This window comes from Cokeromyces recurvatus (genome assembly GCF_025118155.1).
Source record: "Cokeromyces recurvatus strain NRRL 2243 chromosome Unknown BX663scaffold_26, whole genome shotgun sequence".
NCBI classification, from domain to species: domain Eukaryota; kingdom Fungi; phylum Mucoromycota; class Mucoromycetes; order Mucorales; family Mucoraceae; genus Cokeromyces; species Cokeromyces recurvatus.
The window spans coordinates 11,773-38,245 of NW_026251412.1; the positions used below are offsets into that span (position 1 = coordinate 11,773).

The 26,473-nt window shown below is 30.9% G+C and overlaps 9 protein-coding genes across 9 annotated transcripts; 6 read left to right on the forward strand and 3 right to left on the reverse strand.

Annotated features, from left to right (window-relative positions):
* Nucleotides 1-3,006: 3,006 nt before the first annotated feature.
* On the forward strand, nucleotides 3,007-4,106 carry BX663DRAFT_440114 (non-SMC mitotic condensation complex subunit 1; the record flags this gene model as incomplete). The annotated part of the gene is made up of 3 exons (XM_051523379.1): nucleotides 3,007-3,067; nucleotides 3,122-3,562; nucleotides 3,628-4,106. Coding segments are annotated over 3 exons (981 nt in total), but the record flags the coding sequence as incomplete, so codon positions are not given.
* A 195-nt stretch (nucleotides 4,107-4,301) lies between these two features.
* Nucleotides 4,302-7,423, forward strand: BX663DRAFT_532543 (non-SMC mitotic condensation complex subunit 1-domain-containing protein; the record flags this gene model as incomplete). Its single annotated transcript, XM_051530469.1, has 7 exons — nucleotides 4,302-4,370; nucleotides 4,440-4,859; nucleotides 4,929-6,068; nucleotides 6,130-6,180; nucleotides 6,238-6,861; nucleotides 6,933-7,050; nucleotides 7,125-7,423. 7 exons carry the CDS (start codon nucleotides 4,302-4,304, stop codon nucleotides 7,421-7,423), a joined length of 2,721 nt encoding a protein of 906 aa, XP_051379916.1.
* A 390-nt stretch (nucleotides 7,424-7,813) lies between these two features.
* BX663DRAFT_532544 (Metallo-dependent phosphatase-like protein) lies at nucleotides 7,814-10,692 on the forward strand (the record flags this gene model as incomplete). Its single annotated transcript, XM_051530470.1, has 13 exons — nucleotides 7,814-7,875; nucleotides 7,952-8,022; nucleotides 8,086-8,210; nucleotides 8,299-8,428; nucleotides 8,493-8,549; nucleotides 8,611-8,692; nucleotides 8,749-9,043; nucleotide 9,070; nucleotides 9,315-9,506; nucleotides 9,571-9,664; nucleotides 9,720-9,985; nucleotides 10,042-10,557; nucleotides 10,595-10,692. The coding sequence occupies 13 exons, from the start codon at nucleotides 7,814-7,816 to the stop codon at nucleotides 10,690-10,692; spliced, it is 1,989 nt and encodes a 662-aa protein (XP_051379917.1).
* Nucleotides 10,693-10,999: 307 nt separating this feature from the next.
* BX663DRAFT_440240 (uncharacterized protein) lies at nucleotides 11,000-13,134 on the forward strand (the record flags this gene model as incomplete). The annotated part of the gene is made up of 8 exons (XM_051523385.1): nucleotides 11,000-11,322; nucleotides 11,453-11,480; nucleotides 11,539-11,622; nucleotides 11,685-11,783; nucleotides 11,843-12,067; nucleotides 12,154-12,667; nucleotides 12,737-12,986; nucleotides 13,041-13,134. The coding sequence occupies 8 exons, from the start codon at nucleotides 11,000-11,002 to the stop codon at nucleotides 13,132-13,134; spliced, it is 1,617 nt and encodes a 538-aa protein (XP_051379918.1).
* A 1,296-nt stretch (nucleotides 13,135-14,430) lies between these two features.
* On the forward strand, nucleotides 14,431-15,395 carry BX663DRAFT_440080 (uncharacterized protein; the record flags this gene model as incomplete). Its single annotated transcript, XM_051523376.1, has 2 exons — nucleotides 14,431-14,652; nucleotides 14,781-15,395. 2 exons carry the CDS (start codon nucleotides 14,431-14,433, stop codon nucleotides 15,393-15,395), a joined length of 837 nt encoding a protein of 278 aa, XP_051379919.1.
* A 469-nt stretch (nucleotides 15,396-15,864) lies between these two features.
* On the reverse strand, nucleotides 15,865-16,741 carry BX663DRAFT_563403 (uncharacterized protein; the record flags this gene model as incomplete). The annotated part of the gene is made up of 2 exons (XM_051532009.1): nucleotides 15,865-16,298; nucleotides 16,394-16,741. 2 exons carry the CDS (start codon nucleotides 16,739-16,741, stop codon nucleotides 16,170-16,172), a joined length of 477 nt encoding a protein of 158 aa, XP_051379920.1. The 3' UTR covers nucleotides 15,865-16,169.
* An 816-nt stretch (nucleotides 16,742-17,557) lies between these two features.
* BX663DRAFT_519038 (uncharacterized protein) lies at nucleotides 17,558-17,930 on the reverse strand. The gene has a single exon (XM_051528943.1). The coding sequence runs from the start codon at nucleotides 17,889-17,891 to the stop codon at nucleotides 17,709-17,711; it is 183 nt and encodes a 60-aa protein (XP_051379921.1). The 5' UTR covers nucleotides 17,892-17,930; the 3' UTR covers nucleotides 17,558-17,708.
* A 3,711-nt stretch (nucleotides 17,931-21,641) lies between these two features.
* Nucleotides 21,642-23,556, forward strand: BX663DRAFT_519040 (uncharacterized protein). The gene is made up of 3 exons (XM_051528944.1): nucleotides 21,642-21,772; nucleotides 21,797-23,301; nucleotides 23,366-23,556. The coding sequence occupies exons 1-3, from the start codon at nucleotides 21,678-21,680 to the stop codon at nucleotides 23,446-23,448; spliced, it is 1,683 nt and encodes a 560-aa protein (XP_051379922.1). The 5' UTR covers nucleotides 21,642-21,677; the 3' UTR covers nucleotides 23,449-23,556.
* A 36-nt stretch (nucleotides 23,557-23,592) lies between these two features.
* Nucleotides 23,593-26,177, reverse strand: BX663DRAFT_477474 (uncharacterized protein). Its single transcript, XM_051524286.1, has 4 exons — nucleotides 26,031-26,177; nucleotides 25,843-25,926; nucleotides 25,157-25,773; nucleotides 23,593-25,055 (listed from the first exon to the last, which is right to left on the reverse strand). Exons 1-4 carry the CDS (start codon nucleotides 26,095-26,097, stop codon nucleotides 23,769-23,771), a joined length of 2,055 nt encoding a protein of 684 aa, XP_051379923.1. The 5' UTR covers nucleotides 26,098-26,177; the 3' UTR covers nucleotides 23,593-23,768.
* Nucleotides 26,178-26,473: the final 296 nt, after the last annotated feature.

Here is a 26,473-nt window from a genome sequence, read left to right on the forward strand (position 1 = left end):
ATTGACAAGTATTTGATAATATACTGCACGGAACAAGGGATTTATTAGGTAATTCATTTCAACTTTTTTTTTTTTTTTTTTTTTTTTGATGAGGCAAAATATTAACTTTAGATGTAAAATTGGATAAAGGAAGAGTTGAGATTATTCATTTTGTTTATACAATATCTAGATAACGTCTCAGTAAAATAAAGTAAAAAAAAAAAAATGTTGAATATTTCTGGAAAAGAAATATCCTTGCATTTATTACTGTTACAGTGACAGAATTGTTATATTTGTCAATATCTTCTTTTTTTGAAGTAATCGAGAACATTCTTCTTTACACTAGTTTATAGAGAGATATTGATTGTTATTACAATATTCTTGGTAGATCTTTTTAAGTCTTTATTCTTAAGTAAGCCATAACATAATGTATATTATTAGTTAGAGAAGCTTGCTGTTAATCAATTAAAAGAGTCTGTATATTACGTTTACTTATGATTATTTCCTGAGATGTTGATTATGATCAAACACAGCAACTATAGATTTGTATCTGTATATGCTTAAAATAAGGCTTTTTAGACACTCTATTATCTTTCTATGGCTTGAGGACCATAATGATACCAAGGTACATAGTATACATTCATGTGTAAGAATTTATTTCTGATATATAATCTGACTATAATAGTATCAAGTAATAATAGAAAATTTGTAATTACTACTGTTCCTCCTGTACCCACTACCATTGATTGGTAGAATGAAGCTATAATATATCATCCTTCTTCATCATCGTCATTATTCATGCTGCTGCTGTAAAAAAAAAGAGTTATTGGTGTAGTACAAAAAACAAGAATAATTAAAAAAATTAAGGGTTCATTTGATTTGGTGGGGAACCCTTGAAGTGATTCGATTCCACAGCCTAGGCTTGGGCTAAATATGCTGCGAATTCTAGTCACTCTCCAAACACCCGTCTTACTTTCATCAGAAATAGAGGATACACATAGGGCTATGTTTACTATAAACACACCACTTATACCACCACCGCCATTTATACCTACAACTACAATACTACTACCAACACATCCTTACTAATGTTAATAATCACTACACAATACCAGTGTTACTTATTACCACTACTACTACTACCACCACTACTACTACTACTTTGATTTGCTTTCATTTTTTTTTTGTAACCCTTATCGTTGGATTATGGAACAGTCTATAATATATATGTATGAACAGAAAAAAAAAAAACTACTTCTTTTATTATTAACACTTACTATTATTATAAATAAGCTATATTGGAACATCAAATGATATACTTTGTGATATCGGTTGGGTTATAGTATATATGAACCTTTTTATGATATTTGTTATAGAATAAGCTCTGGATATAAGCATAAACAATATTATAGTAGATGAGTTACATAATAAAGGATAAACTATGAGCCTGAATATATAATAAAACTCTGTATATAACATCTTGTAAATAATATAAAACTTAGGGACATCCAGTTATCTAAATGTGTCAACTAAGTAAGATATCGTATCATTTCTAAATATTTATTTTTATAACCTTGACAAAGGATTCAGGTCGTCTTTGATCCAATAAAATAAAATACAAAAATATCAGGAACCTGTGCTCAGATCAAACAATAAAGTTTTTGTTTAAAGCCTCAATCAGATCATTATAACACCCAGTAGATAATCCATAGATCAGCATTTTGAATCAGCACAATGTATATCCAAATACTAACACTGTTTCATGACTCATGTTCTTTGACAGCTATTTTTACTTCTTTGATTCAGGACTCATTAATATAAATACAAGCAGTTGTGTATACACAAAATAATTTTCAACCTTTAATTCTTTTATTTTCATTTTTAATTGAATAAAACAGTCTCAAACTATACTTCCTTTTGTTCCCTTTCTCTCTCTTCTATTTTCTCTTTTATTTTTTATTTACGTTCCATCACACTCAGAATGTAGCCGAGTGCTCTGATGGAGACTTGGCTGGCTACCTGGTGGTAAATCTAAAGAATGTATCTTTCATCCGTCTCATAATTGAAGCTGGCGACATGCTATTGAGTGCTTACATGTACATCATCGTCTCTACATGCCTACTTCAGTTGAAAATTCCACCTCGTTTCTTCTCAACTTGCTTCCATTACATAAACCTCGTCGTCCTTTTGATTGTACGAGCTGGTGTACTTTATAGCCTATTCTTTGTACAATTCTACATGAACTTGATTACTGCTTCCATAATGAATTTCCTCCTGATCCTGTCGAACCGGATCGCAAGCTGCTGAATTGGTTGTCCAAGTAATAGTGTGTGTCTTCCTAGTCACTTTGGTCTGATTTGTATTTAAAATGTTTCTTTTCACTTTTTTCACTTGATCCTCCTTATATTTTCTCTTAATTCCAAAATACTGCTCTTTTCTTTTTCCTTCTTGTCCTTTAGGGAAGTTTTTATTCTTATTTCCCCTCGATAACTGGCTCGGGCAATATTGCGCATTTGTTTCGTCGCTACATGCTCATTGCCAAAAAATTTTTAAAAAAAAAAATCAAAATAATAATAATAATAAAACTCAATTTTGTTGTCGGAATTACAAATTTCTTATTATATTTTAGACAGTTACTTCTTTTTGATCATTTTCTACATTGAAAAAAAAAAATATTTCAAATGAGAGATCAGTTTGTATTGACAGATGAGATTTTGAAAATACAAGAAGCTGGCTCTTCAAATTACTACATTCCAAATGAAATTGATATTACGGGAAAGAATGATCATGATCTAGCTAGATATCTGAATGGTAATGATCATTTTAATAATACTTGTTTTGATTTGTTGATTGATAGTTTATTTGTTACATCTACATGGAAAATAGAAATTACAGATGGTATTCAAGTATCATCTGAAAATATAGCAGATCCTTTTATATTTGATAAGATTCGTAGCTTTTTAAAGTAAATTAAAAAAATATAATCTATATATAAATAGAAGTCATCTTAAACTAAACCTACATTAAAGGTACTTCACAAGTGCTCAACCGCGTATACTTTCTCGATTGTTTGATATTATACTTTCAGGTATAATGAATACAGATTCCTTTCACGTTATTTAATCTAAAATATGCGTTATAGCCTTTCGAGTTGAAATTAAATCTACATCAGAGGATTTAGATAATAATGAAAAGGAAACATTCAATAATCATCGTTATAATTTAGAATTATATGGATTTTTAATTCATTGGTTTTTATTATTGGCAGAAGAAAATGCAACTTCATCAAACATAATTAGAAAATCTAAAACAGCACAATCGTCATCTTTATCAAATAATGATTTGAGAACATTTGATTGGAGTTCACAAAAGTTGAAAGCATTTGATTTGGCAAGTTGGTTACTTGGATTAAAGCTAACAAAAATTTGGACATTGACACCTGATCGAGTTAATTTTGTTACACTTTTTACTAAGCCAGCTTATCAATTATTTGAAAATCCAGTATATGCAAAATCGAATCCAATCAAGGAACGTATATTTCGTATTCTAAGTCTTTGTATTAAATACTATGATCATTTATCAGGTAAACTAAATAAATGAATACTAGAATACAATTAAAGTTCTAACATTTATAATAAATGATGATAGTTGCTCAAACAACAATTATGCAAAATCTTCAATACTGGGAACATTCTGCTGAACCGATGGCAGAATTATTGGTTTACATGGTGGAGAAACATAATTATACACAATTAGCAGACGAAATTTTACGTGAAATTAGTAATCGTGAGTTTAAGGATGTGACTAATAAAGAAGTCAAAGACTCTCCAAATCCAAAAACATTTGCTTTATTTCTACAAAAACTTGCAGAATTATCAACAAAGACTGTGTTGAAAAATTTGACTGTTTTAATTAGTCAACTCGATAGTGAATCATATTTAATGAGATCGACACTCATAGATATTTTGGGTCATTTAATCGCTGAATTATCAAAGACGATTGAAGAGAATCCACGCAATATGGATCAAATCAATGGCTTCTTTGATTTATTAGAAGAACGTATGTTAGATCCAATTGCCTATTGTCGACAAAAAGTATTGCAAGTCTATCTTCGTTTATTCAAGTAAGTTATATATATATATATATAAATATTAATAATTTACCTGATAAACAATTACGTTATTAGTTTGAAGACCAAATTTCCAAAAAGAAGACATACTGCTACTATCCTTTGTGTTCGACATTTACAAGATAAAAGTAGTATTGTAAGAAAGTACGCTATCAGAGCTTTGACAACCTTGATTTCAACCCATCCATATAGTATGTATGGTGGTGAATTAAGTTTAGAAGAATGGAATACTAGATTAGATACTTTAAAGCATGAAATTGAGGTAAAATAATAATTGAATGAGTAAGAATATAGTCTTTTGTTAATTCATATCTCTTTTGAATTTTTATAGAATGTATGTACTGAAGATGAAATGCGTGCCTTTTTGGTTGCTAGTGAAGAGCAATCTAAAGAAGAGCAACTAGATGAAATGCAAAATAAAGATGTAGAAATGGAAGAAGCTGTTGAGGATAAAGAGAAACAAACTGAAGAACAAAGGGCTGATGTCGAAGAAATAACACCAGTAACAAATATAACTACTGAAATACAGTCTGTAAATATGGCTCCAAAAAAGACAGTTGTATCTGCAGAAAAATTACAACAGCTCGTAATGATGCGTGCTTTCCACGCTGATGCTGTTCAATTTATTGAGCTCATTCATAAGGCTATACCAATTATTACTCAACTCTTATCATCAAAATCAAAAGCTGAAGTGCTGGAGTCAATGGATTTCTTAGTTGTTGCTTATAACTATAAAGTTAAAATTGCAAATGTAAGGTTATATACACGTATAAAAAAAAAAAAAAATCAAGGACACTTATTAAATAATTTTCATTCATAGGATGGTATTAAGAAAATGCTACATTTAATTTGGACTAAAGACACTAGTGATGAGGGAAAGGGTATTAAAATGAAGCTCATTTCTTGTTACGAGAATTTATATTTAGAAATGGATTCCAAACTTTCAAAGAAAGAAAACGTCAATCGTGTTGCTAAAAATTTAATTCAATTAACTTATAATACTAACTTGGCAGAATTAACCTCGTTAGAGCAATTAATGAGTACATTGATGGCGGAAAATAAGATAACAAGGGATGTAATTCAAAAACTTTGGTCGGTTTATGGTTTTACGCAAGGTCGAATTCAAAAATCCCAACGTCGTGGCGCGATTATTATTCTAAGCATGCTTGCTAAAGCCAAAACTGAAGTAGTCTCTGACAAGATAGATGTGATGCTTAAGATAGGGTTGGGACCCCTCGGCAAAGCTGATATGGATCTTGCACGATATACATGTATTGCACTTCAACGTTTAGAGGGCGCTAAGCCTAAAGAAAAGACACGCGGTGTTCAAGAAGGTATTCGATTTCCTTTAAATTATCCAATTTTCACAAGATTAAAGGATATCATTGAGACACCTACAAACAATCAGCTTTGGTTTAGTTTTGCTGAACAAGCGATCAACACTATCTTTTTACTTTGCAAAAACCCTGAGACTCTCTGTGAGGAAATTATTCGTAATAAAACAAACAAAGTATTCGGTGATAAAGAAATTTCAGTAAGTCCTACGCCTTCTACTGAAGCAAGTACTCAAAATGATACTTCAACCATTATGGAATTCGATTTGAGTATGACACAACAAGCACTACCATTTCCTCAACATCCTATTTATCAAGATCCTTTAGAGCTTTCACAACTATTTTTCCTTGTTGGTCATGTTGCTCTTAAAGAAATTGTTCACTTGGAGATTGTTGAGGCTGCTTGGAAACGCAAAAAGTCAATGAAAGAAAGTAAGAAACAAGATGGGGAGCAAAACACGTCTGTTGATGATGAGTTAGACCAAGTAGGTGGAACTGCCGAAGATGATATTGGTGAAGCCATAACAAAGATTCGTGAAAGAGAAATTCTTTTTGGCCCTCATTCATTACTTGGTATCTATGGCCCATTAATTACGGAAGTGTGTGCTCGTAATAAGATCTATACGGTAAATTGAACAAATATACATATACATATAGCCTCTTAGATACTTATATACATCTATCTAGGATCGCACTTTGCAATTGAATGCAACACTTGCGTTATCCAAATTTATGTGCGTTAGCTCCGATTTTTGCGAACAAAGACTTCAATTGTTATTTACAATACTTGAAAAGTCTAAAGATCCTAATATTCGTAGTAATATTGTGATTGCTTTAGGGGATATGGCTGTATGTTTTAGTACACTTATTGATGATAATATTACATTCCTATATAATCGACTTTCAGATCCGAACACACTTGTTCGTAAAAATGCTGTTATGGTATTGACGCATCTTATTCTGAATGGTATGGTCAAAGTAAAAGGACAACTTAGTGAAATGGCTAAATGTCTCGAGGATAAAGATCAACGTATTGCTGATCTGGCAAAGCTATTCTTTACAGAATTGGCCTCTAAGGATAATGCGATTTATAACAATTTACCAGACATCATTAGTAGTCTAACTAATAATCAGCCTAATCGTTTAGAAGAAGACTCGTTTAGAAAAATTATGAAGTTTATCTTTAGTTTTGATTTTACTGAAAAGGAAAAACAAGCAGAAAACATTGTTGATAAGTTATGTCAACGTTTCCTTACTGCTGAAGATGAACGTAGTTGGCGTGATATAGCTTACTGTCTGTCATTATTACCTTTCAAATCTGAAAAGACATTTAAAAAACTATTAGAAGGATGGCCTACTTACCAAGACAAGATTCATGAAGATGCTGTACACAAAAGCTTTTTAGAAATTATCCAAAAGGTAATATGTCCCTTGTTTTTTTTTTTTTAAATCATAAATCTAATTTTTTTTTTTTACGTTGTATTCAATAGGGCCGCTTCCATAAAAATCAAAAGCCGGAACTTAAAGCAATTGTAGATGAGTTTGAACAAAAGATTGAGAAGCAAAGAGGACCAGATGCAGATAAAAATGAAGCTGTAGTGAAGAAAGGTATTCAAACAGAATATACCGAGAAATAAAAAAGAAGACATGTATGTATTAATCACTCTCTTTTCTATTAATAGGAAAAGTATCAAAACCAAAGGAAAAGAAAAAGAAAGAAGAGAGTAAAACTACTTCTGCATCTAAAAAGCAAGTACGCAAGCGAAAAAGATATATCGAAGAAGATAGTGAAGAAGAGGAAGAGGAAATGGATTTTGATGAAGAAGACGAAGATGATGAAGATGATGAAGAAGACGAAGACGAAGACGAAGATGAAGAAGAAGAAGAAGACGAAGAAGAATATCAAGAAGAAGTTGCTGAAGAGGAGAATCAAATAGAAGACAAAGGAGAAAAGAAAATAGTAGAAGAAGAAGATGAATAAAGTGAATTTAAAATCAACATTGATATACCCATACTTGTTTAGCATGCATACATACATACATAATACATATGCTCTTTATTTTCTGTACTCACATATTAAATAAATTTGTATACATAGTGTGTAGCTCTTTATTGTTTTAAGTTCAGTCAAATAAAATGCCCCTTCTTGAAAATATGTATTTTTTTTTTATATCTATTTATATGAACTCTCCTTTAAAATCTTTGTCTATTTCTTTCTTTTTTTTTTTTTTTTTTTTTTTTTTTTTTTTTTTTTTGTATATATTAAATGGTGACACTTGATCTCGATGCCTGTTTAGAAAAATTATATAAAAAACAATTACTAGCAGAATGCGTGTTAAAAGAAATATGTGAACGTACAAAAGAGTTATTAATGAATGAAAGTAATGTTGTTCACATTAAAGCACCAGTTACAGTAGTAGGTGATATTCATGGGTAAGGCAAGTAAATCTATATCTGTATTTAGTCATCACTTATATTTTTGAAAAAAATAAAATAAAATAAATAATAGGCAGTATTATGATTTGATTGAAATATTTCGTATTGGAGGCTATTGTCCTGACACCAATTACCTCTTTCTTGGTAAGGAACATGATGGATGACATGTGTTTGTTTGTTGCTGTTGCTAATGTTTGTAATCATTAGGTGATTATGTTGACAGAGGATTATATAGTATTGAAACTATATCTCTTTTAACTTGTTTAAAATTAAGATACCCAGAACGTGTACAACTTGTAAGAGGAAATCATGAATCAAGAACAGTAACTCAAGTAAGTAATGCATATGGTATTGTGTGGTATATACGAATATGATTACGTTTTTAGTTTAAACTAAAAATGATAGTCTTATAAATTTTAGACGTATGGATTTTATTCTGAATGTTTAAGGAAATATGGAACAATTCAAGTTTGGCAATACTTTACAGACATGTTTGATTATTTAACATTATCAGTTGTAATTGATAATAGTATATTTTGTGTTCATGGAGGTAATCATAATAGTAGCAGTAGTAAAGTGATAATATAACCTAATTCATCTTTATGTTCTATTAGGATTATCTCCTTCAATTCATGTATTAGATCAAATAAAGATTATTGATAGATTTAAAGGTAAGACTATGTAGCATATATAAATATGTATATGGATATACTAATACGCATTTGTCTATAGAAATCCCTCATGAAGGTGCAATGGCAGATTTAGTTTGGTCTGATCCCGATCCAGATAAAGAGGAATTTGCTATATCAGCTAGGTAATATGAAATACACATGAATAGATACAAATATGTATTTATACTGTATAAAATAGAGGGGCTGGTTATACATTTGGTAGTTCAGTCGTAGATAGATTTTTACATTTAAATAATATGGACCACATTTTAAGAGCTCATCAATTATGTAATGCAGGCTATCAAGTACTATTTAACGATAAACTATCCACTGTATGGTCTGCACCAAATTATTGTTATCGTTGTGGTAACTTGGCCTCTATCTTAGAGGTGAATGTTAATGGTGAAAGATTCTTTAATGTCTTTGATGCCGCACCTGAAAATGAAAGAATAATAGATAATAATGATACTTCTTCAATGACGCCATCAATGAAGGTAAACTTGTACATTGTCTTTTATAGAGTACATAAGCTAACTGTGTATTTTTTATAGGATAATAAAATTGAATACTTTCTATAATACGTAAAATGCAAATGTCGTAATATGCGGAGCTTTTGCTATCTATAGTTCACCCTTTTCCGTATTCTAGAAATCTTTTTTTCTCTATCTATCTTTCTCTCTTTTCTTTTACTTTTATGAACCATTCCAATCATTAACATGTTCAAGACAACCAATCCCTTCGATTTACCAACTCATACGACAATAGATCCTAAACATGGCAAACGAGCAGTGTTTCTAAATACTTCTTTATTAAGAATAGCTAAACAATCTATAGAAATCATATTAAACAATAAAGATTCGAAACAAATCTTTTATTTCTTCTTATTAAATCTATCATACATGTTTGTACAATTAGCCTATGGGATCTGGACTAATTCATTAGGTCTAATTTCAGATGGTAATAAGAAATATGGCTATTGTATATAATGATGGTAACACTTTCCTCTCTGTCAATTTTAAAGCAATACATATGTTTTTTGATTGTCTTGCACTAGGTATTGGCTTACTTGCAACCGTTATGAGTAAATGGCCTTCTAATTCAGAATATTCATATGGGTAAAATTACATTGATGTATTTATGATGCTATCATATATTCATTTTATATGATAGTTATAGTCGAATTGAAACTGTAGCAGCTTACTTTAATGGCGTTTTTTTGGTATTAATTTCACTATCCATCGTAACAGAAGCCATCCACAGATTAATCGATCCTCCTCATATAAATACCCATCGATTATTATTTATTAGCTTTATTGGATTAGTTGTTAATTTGGTTGGTATCTTTGCTTTTAATCATGGACACACTCATGCTGGACATGATCATCATCATCATGAAGATGAACATGATAATAATGGGCATAGTGCAAATATGAAAGGTAGAGAAGAAGGAAAATTTTTAAGTTTTCATTACTAATAAACTTTTTGCATGTAGGGGTGTTTTTGCATATTATGGCAGATACATTAGGATCAATAGGAGTGATTATATCAACATTATTAATTAAATGGTATGGTTGGACTGGATTTGATCCTATTGCTTCTATATTTATTTCTATCTTGATTACACTGTCTGTGATACCCTTAATTAAACAATCCTCAGCTATTTTGATGTTAGAATTAGATGATCAAACAGTAGCCATTATAGAAGGTGCAATAGAGGAACTGAAGCACCTTGAGGGTGTCATTAGTGTGAGTCATCCTAGGTTTTGGCCTTATGAAGCTGAAAGTATGATGGGTTCTATTCATGTTCAAATCAAAGATGAAGAAGATACTCAAGTGATACATCAAAAGGCAACAGATTTACTTAAAAGCCGTATTCATAGATTAAGAGAAGTATGTGTACAGATTGAGCTACAAAGTACAATGAAAAAGAAACAGAATTTGTCATTTTTTGGTACTAGCGTGGGGGGTGTGCAGAGAAATTCTTTCTATCGACCTCTAAATTATTCAGGTATATCTTCTATGAATGACGCTTATGTGAATCATAGATTATCTGCCATGTCAGATACCACCAGTGCACTATTCTCATCGTCTAGTAATCAAACAAATACCGCAGCGAATCTTTCTACTTCCTCACGGCCAATAAATTCTCCCGTTAGTTCTAATCTATCTTCTCAAAGCATCCATCCTATGTCAGGGTTACAGAAACAAAATAAAAAAGAATAAAAACAAGTAAAATTATGCAATTTGCCTTTTTTTTTTTTTTTTTTTTTTTTAATAGCGATCGCGATTGTCGGGTTCTGAGTCTCGTGTGACTGTATACATTTTTAGCTTTGGGTAAAAAAAAAAAGACTTTTTACGTAAAGTATAAAGTGTTGATTTTATTTCTTTTTTTTATTATTTCATTATTTTATTTTTTACTATTTGACTTTTTTCTTTTTTTTTAAAAAAAAATGAATAATAATTGGAGAGGAAGAGGCGGAAGAGGAGGAAGAGGTCGAGGACAAAATAGTCGCGATTATGTTGATAGTAATAACAACAATGGTAGTGGTATTTCAATTATTGCTCGACTAGGACCTACCAATTTACCTCTTAATGAAAGAGCTGTTCACCAATCAAATAATTCAAATCGTAACCAATCTTCTCATCCATCTTCTCATCAACAAAGAGGAGGTAGAGCTTTTGATTCTCAAAACTATCGCGGGAAAAATAACCAAAACTATAACAACGCTCGCTTTAATGATGAATTTATTGAAGAGGATATTGAAATGAATTCGTAAAGTATACTATTGGCTTTTTGTTTTAATAGATTTAAAGAATGAATTTAGTTAATAGCTCCTTAATTTTATTATTTCTTTTCTTTTAACAAAAAAAAAAAAAAAAAAAAAAAAAAAAAAAAAAAAAAGAGGGAATTTAGCTAGAAATATTGTTACAGTAAAGTATTCATTATCATTTAAAAATGAATAATATATTGATAATATTACTTTTATAGGTTACTGGATACCCTCCTGGATCTGAAGAAAAGGTCCTTGGATTTATTTCGAGAAAATCAAAAGCTGCTTGGGAACCTTTGAATGTAAGTTGAAATGAGTCCGTATTTATTTAAAACCTGTAAAGATTTTAACTTTGATATTCAAGGTACAATATGAACAAAAAGCAATGCATATAACGGTTGCTGATGAAACAGTAGTGGAAGCTCTATGTAAAATAAATAATTATCGTTTTGGAAATGCATTTGTAAGTTTGAATCAGACATACTAAAAATGCAATTTTTCTAATATTCCATGATTATAAAGCTACATATTATGAGAAAGAGTCAAAATAGTACACATAATAATCAAAGTAATAAAATCAGCAGTAATAGAAAGGGAACATCGCCTGTTTTAGTTAATTTCCTAGAAGAAAGATGGAATGCTCAAATTGGATTTTTAACGATGGATAATTTACCACCTACCTCACATAAACTTACAGTTGTGATAGCACGTTTATTAGATGAAGCTAAGAACTTGTTTGGAAATAATGTAGATATAATTTGAAATAGGAGAGAGAGAGAGAGAGAGAGAGAGAGAGTATGCATTCATAGTTATTGAACTTATTTTTTATTTAGGTTAAAACTATCTCATTTGCAAATAATAAGCTATGGTCTGTTATACCTATACTTAAAGTAATTGAACTTTTTCCTGATCTTCAAAACTTGTCACTTGCCAATAACGATATTGCAGAATTCCGTAATTTAGATAAAATAGCCAACAAGTTACCCAATCTACAGGAACTTATGTTATCAGGAAACCCAATTCAAACCAATAATCCTCTCAATGTTTATCAGGAGGAAGTCATCAAGAGATTTCCTTCTATCAAATTTTTAGATGCTCAACCTATCAATAGCAAGACGAACAATAACATGGGTGCTATCTCATCATCATTACCTCTTCCTGTTCGTTCTCACTTCTTTGATCAAGATAATTCTCGACTTGCAGTACAAGATTTATTATCAAAATATTTCCCTTTATTTGATTCAAATCGAGCATCTTTATTAGATTTATATGATAGTCAAGCTATATTCTCTGTCGTCTTCAGTCAGGGCAATCCTCATCAAAGAAGTGTATGGGGTGATAGTCAAGGTAATATGATAATAATACATAGATTTGTTCATATAAATGTATATAAATATTGATACTATCGATATACAGCGTCCCCTAGACAAAGAATGGTATTTGGCAATGAAAACATTATTAAGCGCTTAATTCAATTACCAGCTACAGTGCATGATTTATCAAGCGCAGATAAATTTATAACAGATGCATGGCAAACTACTGGGTCCCAAGCTCATCCAATTGTCTTATTCTTAACTGTTCATGGTGAATTTAATGAATTACATGCTGGAAACAGACTATCGTTTGATCGTTCCTTTTTAGTAGCTCCTTCAAGTCCAGGATCAAGGTAACTAAATATAATTTATTTAGTTTAATATTCTTTGCTCATCTATTATTGTAGAGCACATTCTGCTGGTTGGAGTTATATTATCTTGTCAGATTCATTAATTGTTCGTAATTATTCCTGTACACCTGCTTCTTTAATTAATGCGTAAAATATACACATAGAATTCCAGTTATGTATAAAGTGTATATAAAAGCATACGTATATGTATATATGCTATAATAATAAAACATTATAGTATTTTGACTTGTTCTTACACTTGCCAAATAGTAAAATTTGTATAATCATATTCATTATAATACATATAATACATGTCAGCCCCTTACCTACATTTTCTTTTGCAAATTCATTCACGTTATATGCTTTCCTTCATTTTTTTTATTATTAGATAACACTACTACACAAAGCTTTATGTGTCATCTTTACTCTGTCTTTTACTATAGATCCTTTGGCTGTTCTCATGATTTTTTTATTGATTCTTATTAACAGGGTATTGTACTCTATCATCCAAGGAGAAATACATTAGCAATTAGTATGTCAGAGGATGAAATTAACAGACATATATATATATATACACAAAACGTTAAGCCTTATACAAGCCATCAATCAAAGATGCTATTTAGCAATACAACAATATAATAAAACTAGCTTGACTATTATCGTTTTTTGGGACAACACGTATAAGGGAGTAGACATTGCTATTAGCTTTAAAGGATTTCTTCAGATTTTGATTTTTTAGTCTTCAAAGCTTATTTCATTGTCCGCAATAGATAATGTTGTTATCATTATTAAAAAAAAAAATATATACAACAAAATAGGTGAATCACTTTGCTTACAATCATTTCAATTCTAGAGATACATGGAAGGATTAACCATCAATACGATTCCTGTACAAATATTAGCACGTATTATGTTGCAGCTACCTACATTTCCACCACAAGATGACATTAATCTTATATCCATATTATCAGCAGGACTACAAAAATATGGACATACACATGACCTGAACGCGTTTTTGGATTACTGTCAGTCATTAATAACTACAGATCCTTCTAGAATGCCATCATCATGGCTATGGCAACAGTATATAATTACACAAGATAATGACTGGAGCATTTCTACTCACAGAAAGCCACAGGAACTTGCGGGCCTTCGATTCTTACTAGTTTCAGACATAGTAAAATATTACAAGTATATATGAATGTGACATGAGAATTTTTAGATTATAATTTTTAATTTTCTTTCTTTCTTTCTTTCTTTTTTTAACTGAAAGTCAAGGAAGAGTATAGAATTAACACGGGTTACAAAGAGAACACTATACGATCCTCAATGTGTCCGCTTTGTCAAAGGACAAGCATTTTCTGTGGATAGTCTATTGAATGACACTTTGCAATATTTTAAAAGGGAATACGATGATGATGAATCTTCAGTCCAGCTTGTTGAGAAGATGATTGAACTAAGATTAGAAAAATTTGTACGTGATAAGTTTGCATTTATACAGCAATCTAATGAATTAGACTACACCAGTTATCACTTAATAGGAGTGTTGATGGTAAGCCGTACACAAGGTAAAACCGACGATATTGGTAATTGGTGTCTCTATTTGAGAGACTATTTTACTGAAGGTGAATCTGTTTGGAGAGTATTTGTAGATGACTCTGAAATGCAGGTAAAAAAAAAAAAAAAAAAAAAAAAAAAAAAAAAAAAAAAAAAAAAAAAAGAAAAAAGAAAAAAAACCTGATATAGTCATAGGCTTATTAAATATGAATAAATTCTAAATAAATGCTTATCATTTAGATCTCTTCAGAGCAAGTAATGGCTGATATTCGTGATAGTGAATATAATCAACGAATGCCAAATACATTCTCAAAGGCATTTAGACCTCTTTATTTATTTTATGGAAATTATGATATTTTATTACCAACTGAAAATAGTAACAGCAATATTGATAATGAAAATAGAGGGCCTATTATTACTTTAGATGATTATACATTTGATGATGAATATTATGATGAATTTGATCAGCAGCCAGATTCTGTTCCTGAAGAAGAAAATGAGCAATGTATGCATTGTGGTATTAGAAATATTATAGAAGATGTCAATGATATGTTCTTTTGTGAGTCTTGTAATAGGGGAGTACATCAATTATGTGAGGATCCTCCTATTCAAGTATTTGAAAAGGATATCGATCCCTGGTTTTGTCGAACCTGTTCTAGAGCAAAAAACTTGCCCATTCCAACACAGTCGTCAGATACATCTTTGATACAATGGGGAGCCCAGGACAAAAATGATAGCAATCATTTATTAACCAAAAGAAAAAGAGAAGATAATAATAGCCTTTCTACAATAATAGAAGAAACAGATATCAATCATGATAACGACATAAAAAAAGTAATAAAAAAATCAATATAAATACATATTTTATCTATAGAATTATACACTATATTTTTACCTCGTAGTTGTTGTATATAATTTATGGGGTTAAGTGGTCAGGAACTTTAAAACTTATAGTTTGCGTCCTAGCATCCTATCGAGTCATATGTCATCATTCAACCGCGTAAATACAATAAAATCTCAATTATCTAAATATTTATGTATAAAACACTTTTGCCCAGATACAAAGGTGCTAATATAAGCAATGACTAGAAATACAAGGTTTTGTCCTGACTTATTGAGGGGAGCAGAATAATGTCTTAATTCTATTTGATCCTATCATTAAATGCATTTCCTCATCCCCTCCCTCTTTTTTTTTCCTAATATGACTTGGGGAAAGCACAGTATACACAAGTAGAACCTTTCATTATGAGATTAGGCCTTGAAGTTAGTGCTTCCTTTGAACCTATTCATTCTTTTAATTTATGTACACAGTGCTTCCGGCACCAATTTTTTTTTTTTTTTTAGTTGAGTTTTATTAAATAAAATCCAAATGAGCACAGGTATTTTATATACTAAAATTGCCCGGACCAGTTCAAATCTGTTATTTAGAGGAAAAAAAAACTTCTTAGGCTGAAGGAAAAAAGGATAGAAAAAGAGGAAGAAAGGAGAGTCTATGAATGCTGGGCTAAGTCAGAGAAGAAAAGGGGAGTTTAAAGATAGATTAGGTAGGACTAAATCATCGTAGGGAGCACCATGCTGTATCATGTCAACTTCATAGAGGAATCTTTGGATGGCAATCCAATGTATTCTCTAGTAGGCCTGTGTATGAAGTGGCTTGGGTGGTCGAGAGGGAAGTCGATTGAGAAGACACGAGATGGAGTCATCCACGTCTTGCGATATATGTAATTGATGCTGTGTTTCTTTGTTAGATTGTGTGATCTACATTGACAAGGTTTAGGAGTACCACCAGGTAGCCAGCCCAGCCCAACCGCCATCTAATGAGTCGACTACGTTCGATTGGGAGCATAGGTAACCACAGGATGGGATCCAGAGACAAAGAAGGACAGCAGACAGACAGACAATAATTTGCTATGCCTTTGATGGAGAGTAAGTTGAAAGTTCCTTGAAATAAAATCATGGCAACGTCGGCGAAGGGTAGAGGTGTTCAGGCTATCAAGAGGCGCAGGTAAGGTCTTAGCAAGAGCTGTATTATTAAGTTTTACGCCATTGACTGGATCATAGGGTGTTAATACAGGGTAGGAGACAGGTGAGTACTGCATCAGTTGGAAGTGAGTATGATCAGACGATATATTTGGCTTGCAATATGTGGCTAAGGATTTTAATTTGTGCAAATTGGTGCCAGAGACACTGTATGTATACATAAGTGTGAAATAGCTCCCTATTTGTCGTATTTGCACATGTGTAATTGAATAATTTAACTATGTATGTAAAGTTCAAAGTTAAAAAAAAGAAAGAAAAAACATAAAATATTCAATTCTATAAGATCATTATGGAATATTTAGATAAGGAAATTAGAAGAATAAATGGTTTTGTGATGAGTAAGGATGGGGTAATAAAAGTAGAACATATTAATTTCATAAGGACAACATTGATACCAAATTATTTTATATTATATTTTAGTAGAATGATACGCTAACTTGTTGGTTAATTCAGAGGGGAAAAAATGCAAGACTTAAAAAATAGCTGTAATTTTCTTTTTTCTTTTTCTTTTTTTTTTTTTTTTTAATAAAGACCATTTCTCTTATAGTTAGATGAGCTTCTATAGATTAATATCAACTTTTAAAATTAAGAATACTTTTATTTATTAAAGGAATCCATCCATTTATTTATTTATTTATATATTTATATATTTATGAGAGTAAGAAAATAGTTTAATTGTTTAGTATACTATTATTTCAGTACAAACTTGATTGTAGAGCTTGACTATTACGCGTTTAAAGAAAATTTTTTTTTAATATAGCTGTAGAGATAACAAAACCCAGTTTTAAAGAGAAGGAGATTGATTCGTGTCTATTAACCAGGGTCAAAAAGAGAGCATGAAAGAATGTTTAAAGTAGCTGGAGTTTAGAGGAGGCCATTATAACGAAAAGAGTCAGAATTGAATATTTAGAGTGACCAATGTCTAGATAAGTCCATTAAGATTGAATATGTAGAGTAACTAGATTTTAGAGAAGAAGACCATTATGAAGAAAAGAGTCAGGATTAAATATATAGAGTAGGTAGAGTTTAGAGGAGACCATTATGAAGAAAAGAGTCATAATTGAATATTTAGGATGGACAATATCTAGAGGAATCACTAGGATTGAATATTTAGAGTGGCCAATATCCTTAGAAGCCCACTAGGATTGAATATTTAAAGTGACCAGTATCCTTGAAACCCACTAGGATTGAATATTTAAAGTGACCAATATCCTTGAAGCCCACTAGGATTGAATATTTAAAGTGACCAATATCCTTGAAGCCCACTAGGATTGATTTTATAAGGCGACCAATATCCTTGAAGCCCGCCATGAAAAAAAAATAAAAGATAAAGAAAAAAAGGAAAAGAAAAAAGGAAAAGAATAAAAAAAAATGAATAAATAAATAAAAAATATGTGCATTTAAAAAATATGTATATAAAAATAAATAAAATATACAAAAAAAAGAAGAAAATAAAGTTTGAATACGTAAAGGGACAAATATTTAGAAACTACTTCCTAATATGATGAAAAGCAAGCAATGACTGATTTGTTTGCACTAACTAAATTTTAGGGAGCCTACTATAATTAATGTTTATAGTAGCCAGCATCAGGAGAAAATTACTATGTAAAAACACATGCTTCTATTCTATAAAATAGACAAAGTACAAAAATGTATATGTATGAAAATATATGCATTTATTCTATTAAAATAGGCAAAGTACAGTCCAAAAAAAAAACGATTTTATTAAAAATAAGGAGAGACCATGAGAAAGTTTGCTTGTACATAAACAAAGAAAAAGTTTTCAAAGATTAATATCCAGTACCTCTTTGTGGCTTATTATTTATCTTTCATATCTTTTATACACAAAAATAACTATGATAATTATTAAAGATATTATATTGAATTATGTTAAAGAAGTTTAAATGCTTTCTTTACTACTTGATGATAGATCATTAAATGTGTAACTTTCCTTTTGTCAACTATTGTTTTATTTAACCGGAGCTGTAGCAAATGTTTCATTTTGCGATGAATTAAAAAAAAAAAAAAAAAAATCTTCGTACAACTGTGCAATCTTCTATTGCAGTTGGGAATTATTATTAAGAAAATAAAGCGTGACTTATTGAGAATTTATTAGGTACAACAACAAGCAATTATAAATAGAATTACTGTGTAACTAGCGTACTTCAATGCATGATGTTTATCATTTAACTTTATAAATCCTCTTAAACTTAAGACGAAAAAACTGATTTATGACGTTATTAAGTATCTGCTTAATGAATATAGCACTACTGTTTTCAGTATACTCCGTTTCTTGTGAAACTATAGTCATTTCTTGCGCTTTTTGTAGGCTGTAATTACAAGTATTTATTTGGAGATATGATCTCAATGATTTTAGCTTAGAAGATGTTATGAATGTTAGAAATCGCTGTTCGATCACTAAATGTACTCATGTATATTGGTTATGATTATAGTCGTCTTTATAACCAAATTAATGGAAATAAACTATCAATTATTACCTGATAACAGAGATTATTCAAATAAAACTAGTATACTGTACTTTACAGCAGAAAATGTTTAGTCTACACTCGGTTTTAATAATAGCCATTGGTAGAGTGTTCGAGTATCAATAATAATTATATATACTGTATTATGTAATAGTATCTTATATAATGATAATAATGGTAACATATGAATAATTGATATTGCTGTCATAGTTGGAATATTTACTATAAAATAATATTGATGTGTCACTTACTACACTAGAAATAATGATTAAGTATATTTCTAATAAGAGAGAAAGCTCAGAGAGAAAAAAGAATAAAAATATATCTTATTGAATGCAAAATTATTCAAAGACAATATTTTTTACATGATTCTTTATTACACAAGCATTTGCTTGTCTAAATCATATTTCGATTAATATCAGTTATCTTGTATAGAAGCAGCCCTTGATATTTTTCCATATTATTGCTTTTTTCTTTGTACAATTTTTGTATTATGTTTCTCGAATGAACCATACCGAGTTTTCACAGACTTGTTTTTTGTTTTATTCTCTTTCTTTATCTCTTTGCCCATCAAAACATATACAAACCGCAGAAGGTAACAGCTTAGGTACTAGCTCCTATTAATTTATATAAATTAAGCTTATTCATTCAACTCGTATAGATTTTACTTGATACATCTTAAAGAGGATTCTGATGCCGCAAAATTTCTATATGACATATTATCCTAGACATATTACTCTTTTCAAGGATTTAAAAAGTTTGTATATTCAAGAGGCAATTCATAATGGAATAAAAGCCCAATATATAAAGTTTGAAGTTTGTTGATTAAAAAAAGATTATTATTAACAAAAGCTTTGACATAAGATCTCTCAACTTTTCAAGCACAGCTGAATTTATCAAATACCTAGTGCCATTGCCCATATAGCAATACCACTGAGTATAACAGTGTTATTAAAGATAAAATTCATGAAGATAAGAAAGATGTTAAAAGAATGTTAATGAAGCTAAAAGGTGAGGTGAAAAAAATGAGAAGAGAGACTTTGATCTTAAATACAAAAAGCTCAAGTTACTTGAAGATCCATTTGGCTATTTAATGATTGGCTTTTTTTTTATTATTTTGGAGAGGACTGCGATTCCTATAATAAATAGTATGATTGTAGACATTAGAGTACCTCAAATGGATAAAAGGAAAAGCTCTTGAAAGACACAAAAGAAAAGCTGCAAACACATAAAAAATCTATCTTTACATGAATAAAATTTTTATATTGCACATAAACCAAATTCGTCGCTTTGTATACATTAAAAAAAATGAAGTTTGCATTATTAAGTATTTTTTTTTAATTTAAACGAGTTTATAGTTTCAAATATGAATAATGACAGCAGCATTAAAAGTCTTTAAGTAGATATTATTACAAGAATTAGCTTATTTTATAGTTGGAATTCCCTTCTTCAAGTGTTTTTCTCTTATTGTTTTTGATTATTACAAACCTAAAAAATTTGCTTCATTAGATTAAGCTCTGAATAGAATGATAGAGGATATATGTACCCATATCCTCGGCTTATAATTAACTTTGCGATCTAATCTGAACTGTGTATAGGAGCATTTTCCATGATAAGATAATGCTCTTTGAATTGTTCATAGCTTTTAATTCCTCGGTGGTTTTTTTTTTTTCATCAGAGCTCTGTTTATAGGACATTTGTATTTTATTAATGTTAATAATACTTTGTAGAAAGATTGCTCTTAATATGGATGTAGTTTTAGCTCTTATCTTAAGCTAAGTAATAACAGCGCTAGTACTCTCCCTCCCCACCCCTTTTTTTTTCCTAAACTAAGCCATATTCCGACCCAATTTTATAAAATACAATTGTTTTAATAATCTATTTCTGTTGTCATAAGGTTGGTTACTTGGTTGAATTATGTGGTGATTCTATCTGTTTATTTTCTTTCTTTGAACTTCACATATAATTTTTTGAAATTCAAAGCATACTCATTGGTCGTAAAGTTATGAACAGCAATTTTGGTAATTTTCAAGCCCATAAACTACGAAGGCATTGACTGTTTCATTTATCTTGAATAAACTCAAAGTTCTTTTTTTTTCTTTTATTATAGAAATTAGAAAAGCTCTTGATTTATTCAGTCTTTAATTTTCATGTGTGGAAAGGTACTTGTACAAACTATTTCTTGAAATGATGTGTAGAAAAAAAATGACAAAGATGACAGAATCGACTGTAGATGCGAAATTGTCTCCATGTTATAAAGGTGAGGAAAACGAAAAATAGGAATCATGAGAATGTCAATCAATATGAATTGTTTTGATGTACAAGAAACTGGTATCTTTCATTTCATTAAAACATTATCCTTGTACTAAAAAAATGGCTACATAAATCTTATCGCCAACTAAATAACATTCGGTTTTAATTAATTATGAAAGAAAAAACGGAGTGTAATTTTTTTTTTTTAAAAAAAAAGGGGAATGAAACAAGTTTATTTTACCAAAAATGGAAATTGTTTTTATTCCTATTTTTTGACAAAAATCAACAATTGCTTTCAACTCTAATTTTTTTTTTTAATTTTTTTTTTTTTTGTCTTGTTTTGTTTTCTCAATTTGAGATGAGATACTCTGACATCCACTTTCAGAATAGTGAGCAAAATATGAACCAAAAGACACTAAGAGGGCCTAGACCATTAATAACATCGACTTATATGTCATCTAAGCCACGACCATCAAGGAAACCACTTGAGATATATATGCATTCAAGCTTAAATAAATACCAGCAAAAGTCAAAATACTATACATATCCTATACCATCATCCCTTGAAGAGCGATTTTCAAAAACACAAGTAACAGTCGATAATTTACCTTCACCTGCTAAATCCTCTTCCACAAAAGCAATTGATGAAGATGTCTCTTCATCACCAGTACAGAATACTTTTCCAAATCGTAAAAAACGATTACCGCATCGACCAGCACCTGCACCTAAAGAAAGCATTTCAATGGAAAAACCAGTGATATGCTATTATTCATCGGATGAGGAAGAGGAAGAGGAAGAGGAAAAAGAGGGAAAAAAAGTATTACAGGATTTGAATGTATCACGTCGAATGAATACTTTTAACAGCAAGACACCAGATGTTAAAGTAAAAGATGAAGAAAAGAAAAAGTCTAGCAATCCATTAACAAGATCAAGTTCTCAAAAGCCTTTACCAAACTACAACTCCTATCATAATGAACCAGCTAATTCTTCGAAAAACAATACATCATCAGCACCACCTCCTCCCATTCCTGTTATATCCGCACCTGGTTATTCAGATGATGAAGACGAAAAAGTAAAAAACAACAACAACAACTCAATGCCGACTATTCCTACTATTTGTGCTCCTGGAGGTCTTTCAGACGATGAAGATGAAAAGCAGGACCAAAGGAAATCTAAAACAAAGTCACTTTTTGGATCCTTATATTTTGGTATTCGATGTGCAGGTTGTGATGAACCCCTCAGTGGACAAGCGATTACGACCTTTGGGAAGCATTGGCATCCTCATTGTTTCAAATGTCAGTCATGTCATCAAAATTTAGAACATATTGCGTTTTATGAAAAGGAAGGTATGCCGTATTGTGCATTAGATTATCATGAATTGTTCAGTCCTCGTTGTGATTATTGTAAGACACCAATAGAGGAACATTCGATATCGGCATTAGGGAAAACATATCATCCTGGTCATTTCTTTTGTAGAGAGTGTGGTAAACCCTTTGATGAAGAGACGACCTTTTTGGAACATGATGGACATGCTTATTGTGAAAAAGATTATTATAAACAATTTGGTAAAGCATGTAAAGGATGCGAAGAAATAATTACAGGTGATTTCTTAGTAGCCTTAGGTGGTGAATGGCATAAGGAATGCTTTGTATGTGCTGACTGTGGTGGTACTTTTAGTTCTTCAACCTTTTTAATTCGTGGTGGGAAACCGTATTGTGAGGAACATTATGATAAACAAAGAACGCATCATAAAAAGAAAAATAGTCTGTTATTAAAGGAGACGCCCTTGACTAACCTGCCTCAATTGGATTTATTACCTCCCATCTTGGGTGAGGACAACAAGAAGGAAACAATAGAAAAAATATGTCATCATTGTGAGAAACCAATTGAAGGAAGAAGTCATAGTGCATTTGGATTTGATTATCATCCTCTGCATTTTCAATGCTCGCAGTGTAATAAACTACTATCTGTGAGAGTAAAAGGTACCACTGATATTTATTTATTTCTTTTTATTATTTACTTATTTTTTTTTGATCTATGTATTAGGCCTATACCAGAGCACAGAAAACAATGAATTAATTTGTAATCCTTGTATCAGAAAGAATAGAATTTTATATAATTTGTCATGATGAATCAAGTCAAGAGTTCATATAAAATTAATATAGTCATATATAAATATACCACTTTGAATAACTATTTCTAATCTATAATAAAAGAAAAAAAAATTATTTATTTATTTTTTGTTTTGAAACAAAAAAAAAAAAAAAAAAATGGTAGGGGGAGAAGAGGAAGAAGTAAAGGGGAGAGGAGTAAAAAAAGGAGTAGCATATAAATATGTATATGATATGTCATATAGAAATAAATAACGGGTTTTAGACAAAAGAAAAATAAATAAATATATATTTATATATGTGTATGTATTATATGAATGTATGTTTGTATATAAAAATTAAAGCTTGGCTTTAACAGGTTCAATTTGACTGTTGAGAACTTCATAAAGTTCAGTAATTTGCTTTTCATAATATTTCTTTGCTTGAGGACGTTTAACCTTGAAGGTAGGTGTCAAAAGATCTTTCTCAACAGTAAAAGGATCGGATTCTAAATAAATGGCCTTTGCAAATTCAAATCCACGCATGTCTGCCTTCTTACCAACCTTGTTCATTTGATGAAGGACAAGAGCGTTTACTTCAGGCACCTTACATAATTCTATAAAACTTAACTTTTTAGCATGAATATGAGGCAATTTGGTTTGAACGATGGAAGCCAAGGTATCAGGATCAGGAACAACGATAGCAACTAAGGAGCTTTGTAAAGAATCTCCATGTAAATAAATTTGTCCAATAACAGGATCCTTGGCATAAATATTTTCAATCTTCTCGGGAGCAATGTATTCACCTTGAGCAAGCTTAAAGATATTCTTCTTGCGATCAATAATGACGATACAACCACGTTCATTAATCATACCAATATCACCAGTATGATACCAACCTTCGTCGTCAAGGGCTTCCCTTGTCTTTTCTTCATCCTTGAAATAACCCTTAAAGACATTGGGACCACGAATACAGATTTCACCACGTGGGTAAGGATCAGTAGACAAGTAATTCATCTCAGGTACGTCGACTAACTTCAATTCATTACAGGTAAAGGGAGCACCAATGTGACCTGCCTTATATTCATTAGGATAATGAATTGTAGAGGCAGCAGAGGTCTCGGTAGCACCATAGCCTTCACGAATATCACAACAAAGGGCAATACGAAGGAATTGCATGACATCTTTACCAATAGGAGCTGAGCCAGTCACTATGATTCGAACTTGACCACCTAACGCCTTCTTTACCTTATTAAAAATCAGACGGTCCCAGAAAGGATGAGTATATCCCTTTCCAGCCTCCAAATTAGCTAATTTTGTAGCAACGGCACGACGTGCTAAAGCACCTGTAGTGCCTGGAGCATTTATTGTAGAAGCTACAATTTTACCATATACACGATTTAAAAGACGAGGTACAGTAGCAAAGATAGTAGGTTTCAATTCCTGAATATCCTCTACTATTAAATTCATATCTCCACTAAAATAACCTAATCGTCCACCAAGACAGAGACAGATCATATCACAAATACGACCAAAGATATGAGCAAGAGGTAAATATGAAATACTTGAATCTTCAGAAGAACCACCCAGACTTTGATAACTAGCAGATAAAGCAGAAACAAAGTTACCATGAGTCAACATAGCGCCCTATTTATTATTATGTTAAATCAGATGCTAAATATCCAAAAAAAAAAAAGTGTCTTTCCCCCCCATCTATCCCTCCTTTTTTTTTTTTTTTTTTGTCTTACCTTTGGCATACCAGTTGTACCACTGGTATACATAATACAGGCCAGATCTTCAGATTTAGGGTAATTGTAAGAACGTCTATTCTTCTTGCCTAAATCTTCTATAAAATTAAAGTCAACTAATTGAACATTCTTCTCAGTAGCCCATGCCTTAATAATATCACTTTTAGAAGCGATACCAGGACGTGAAGGTTCATCGATAGAATCCATTGAAATAATTGTTTTAAGATGAGGCAACATGTGCTTTAATTTTAACAAATCAGCAATATGATCTCCAGAACAGACAATTGTCTCAAGTTCAGCATGATTAATTACATATTCAACTGTATCAGGACCCAAGGTATCATAAAGTGCAACAGTATAAAGAGAATAAGCTGCACAAGCTAAATCAGTGATTGTCCATTCAGGACGATTCACAGACCAAATACCAATAGGAATATTCTGAGTACGGTTTTCATTCATATTATGATTCAAATAATTTAAAAGACCAGAACCAAAATTTGTAAGACGATGATTCACTTGACGATAGGTTTGCCAGACATAAGGACCTCTTTCACCTGTTTGAGCATTCTTAATAGAACGAACACCAACACAAGGACGATCCTTTGAAATTTTTAAGCCTAGAGATAAAGATGATGATGAATACATATAAATATATACTCCTCTTCTTTACATATAAATCAACTTACCATTATTGAAAATATCAATTATAGATCTAACTTTAGGAGAAAATGATTCTTCAACAACAGGACGTTGAGCATTACGATAAATACCTAAATTAAGATAATCGTTTTATGTTAATATACGAAAGATCAAATAACATATCACTTTATGTAACTTTTTTTTTAAAAAAAATAAATAAATAAATAAGCTTTACCAGTTTGTCCAGGAGTTCTGCTACCAGGAACCTCGTATGTTTGCTTCTCTAAACTGAATTTACCCATTTTTTTTTTTAATAAAAAGAAGTAGGAAAAAAAAAGAAAGGGTGAAAGGGAAATAAATATGAAATGTAACTGAAAAAAAGATAAGTCAGCAAAAAAGATAAATTTATTATATTGCGGGGCCGCGGTTTTAAAACGTGCGAAGTCAAAAAGTGATTATCACATGCGATCCAATTAAAAAGAAGGACCCACTCACTAGCATATTTTAACACTGTGCTGACAAAGATCAAAAGTACAAAGATTTTCTATGTTATTAAAGTTCATATATACATGACAAAATTATCTAATCATTCATTCATCAATAAAATAGAGGTATACAAGCAAGCAAGCAAATAATTAACTGCTGCTAGATACATTCACTTTTGCTAACTAGTTTTTT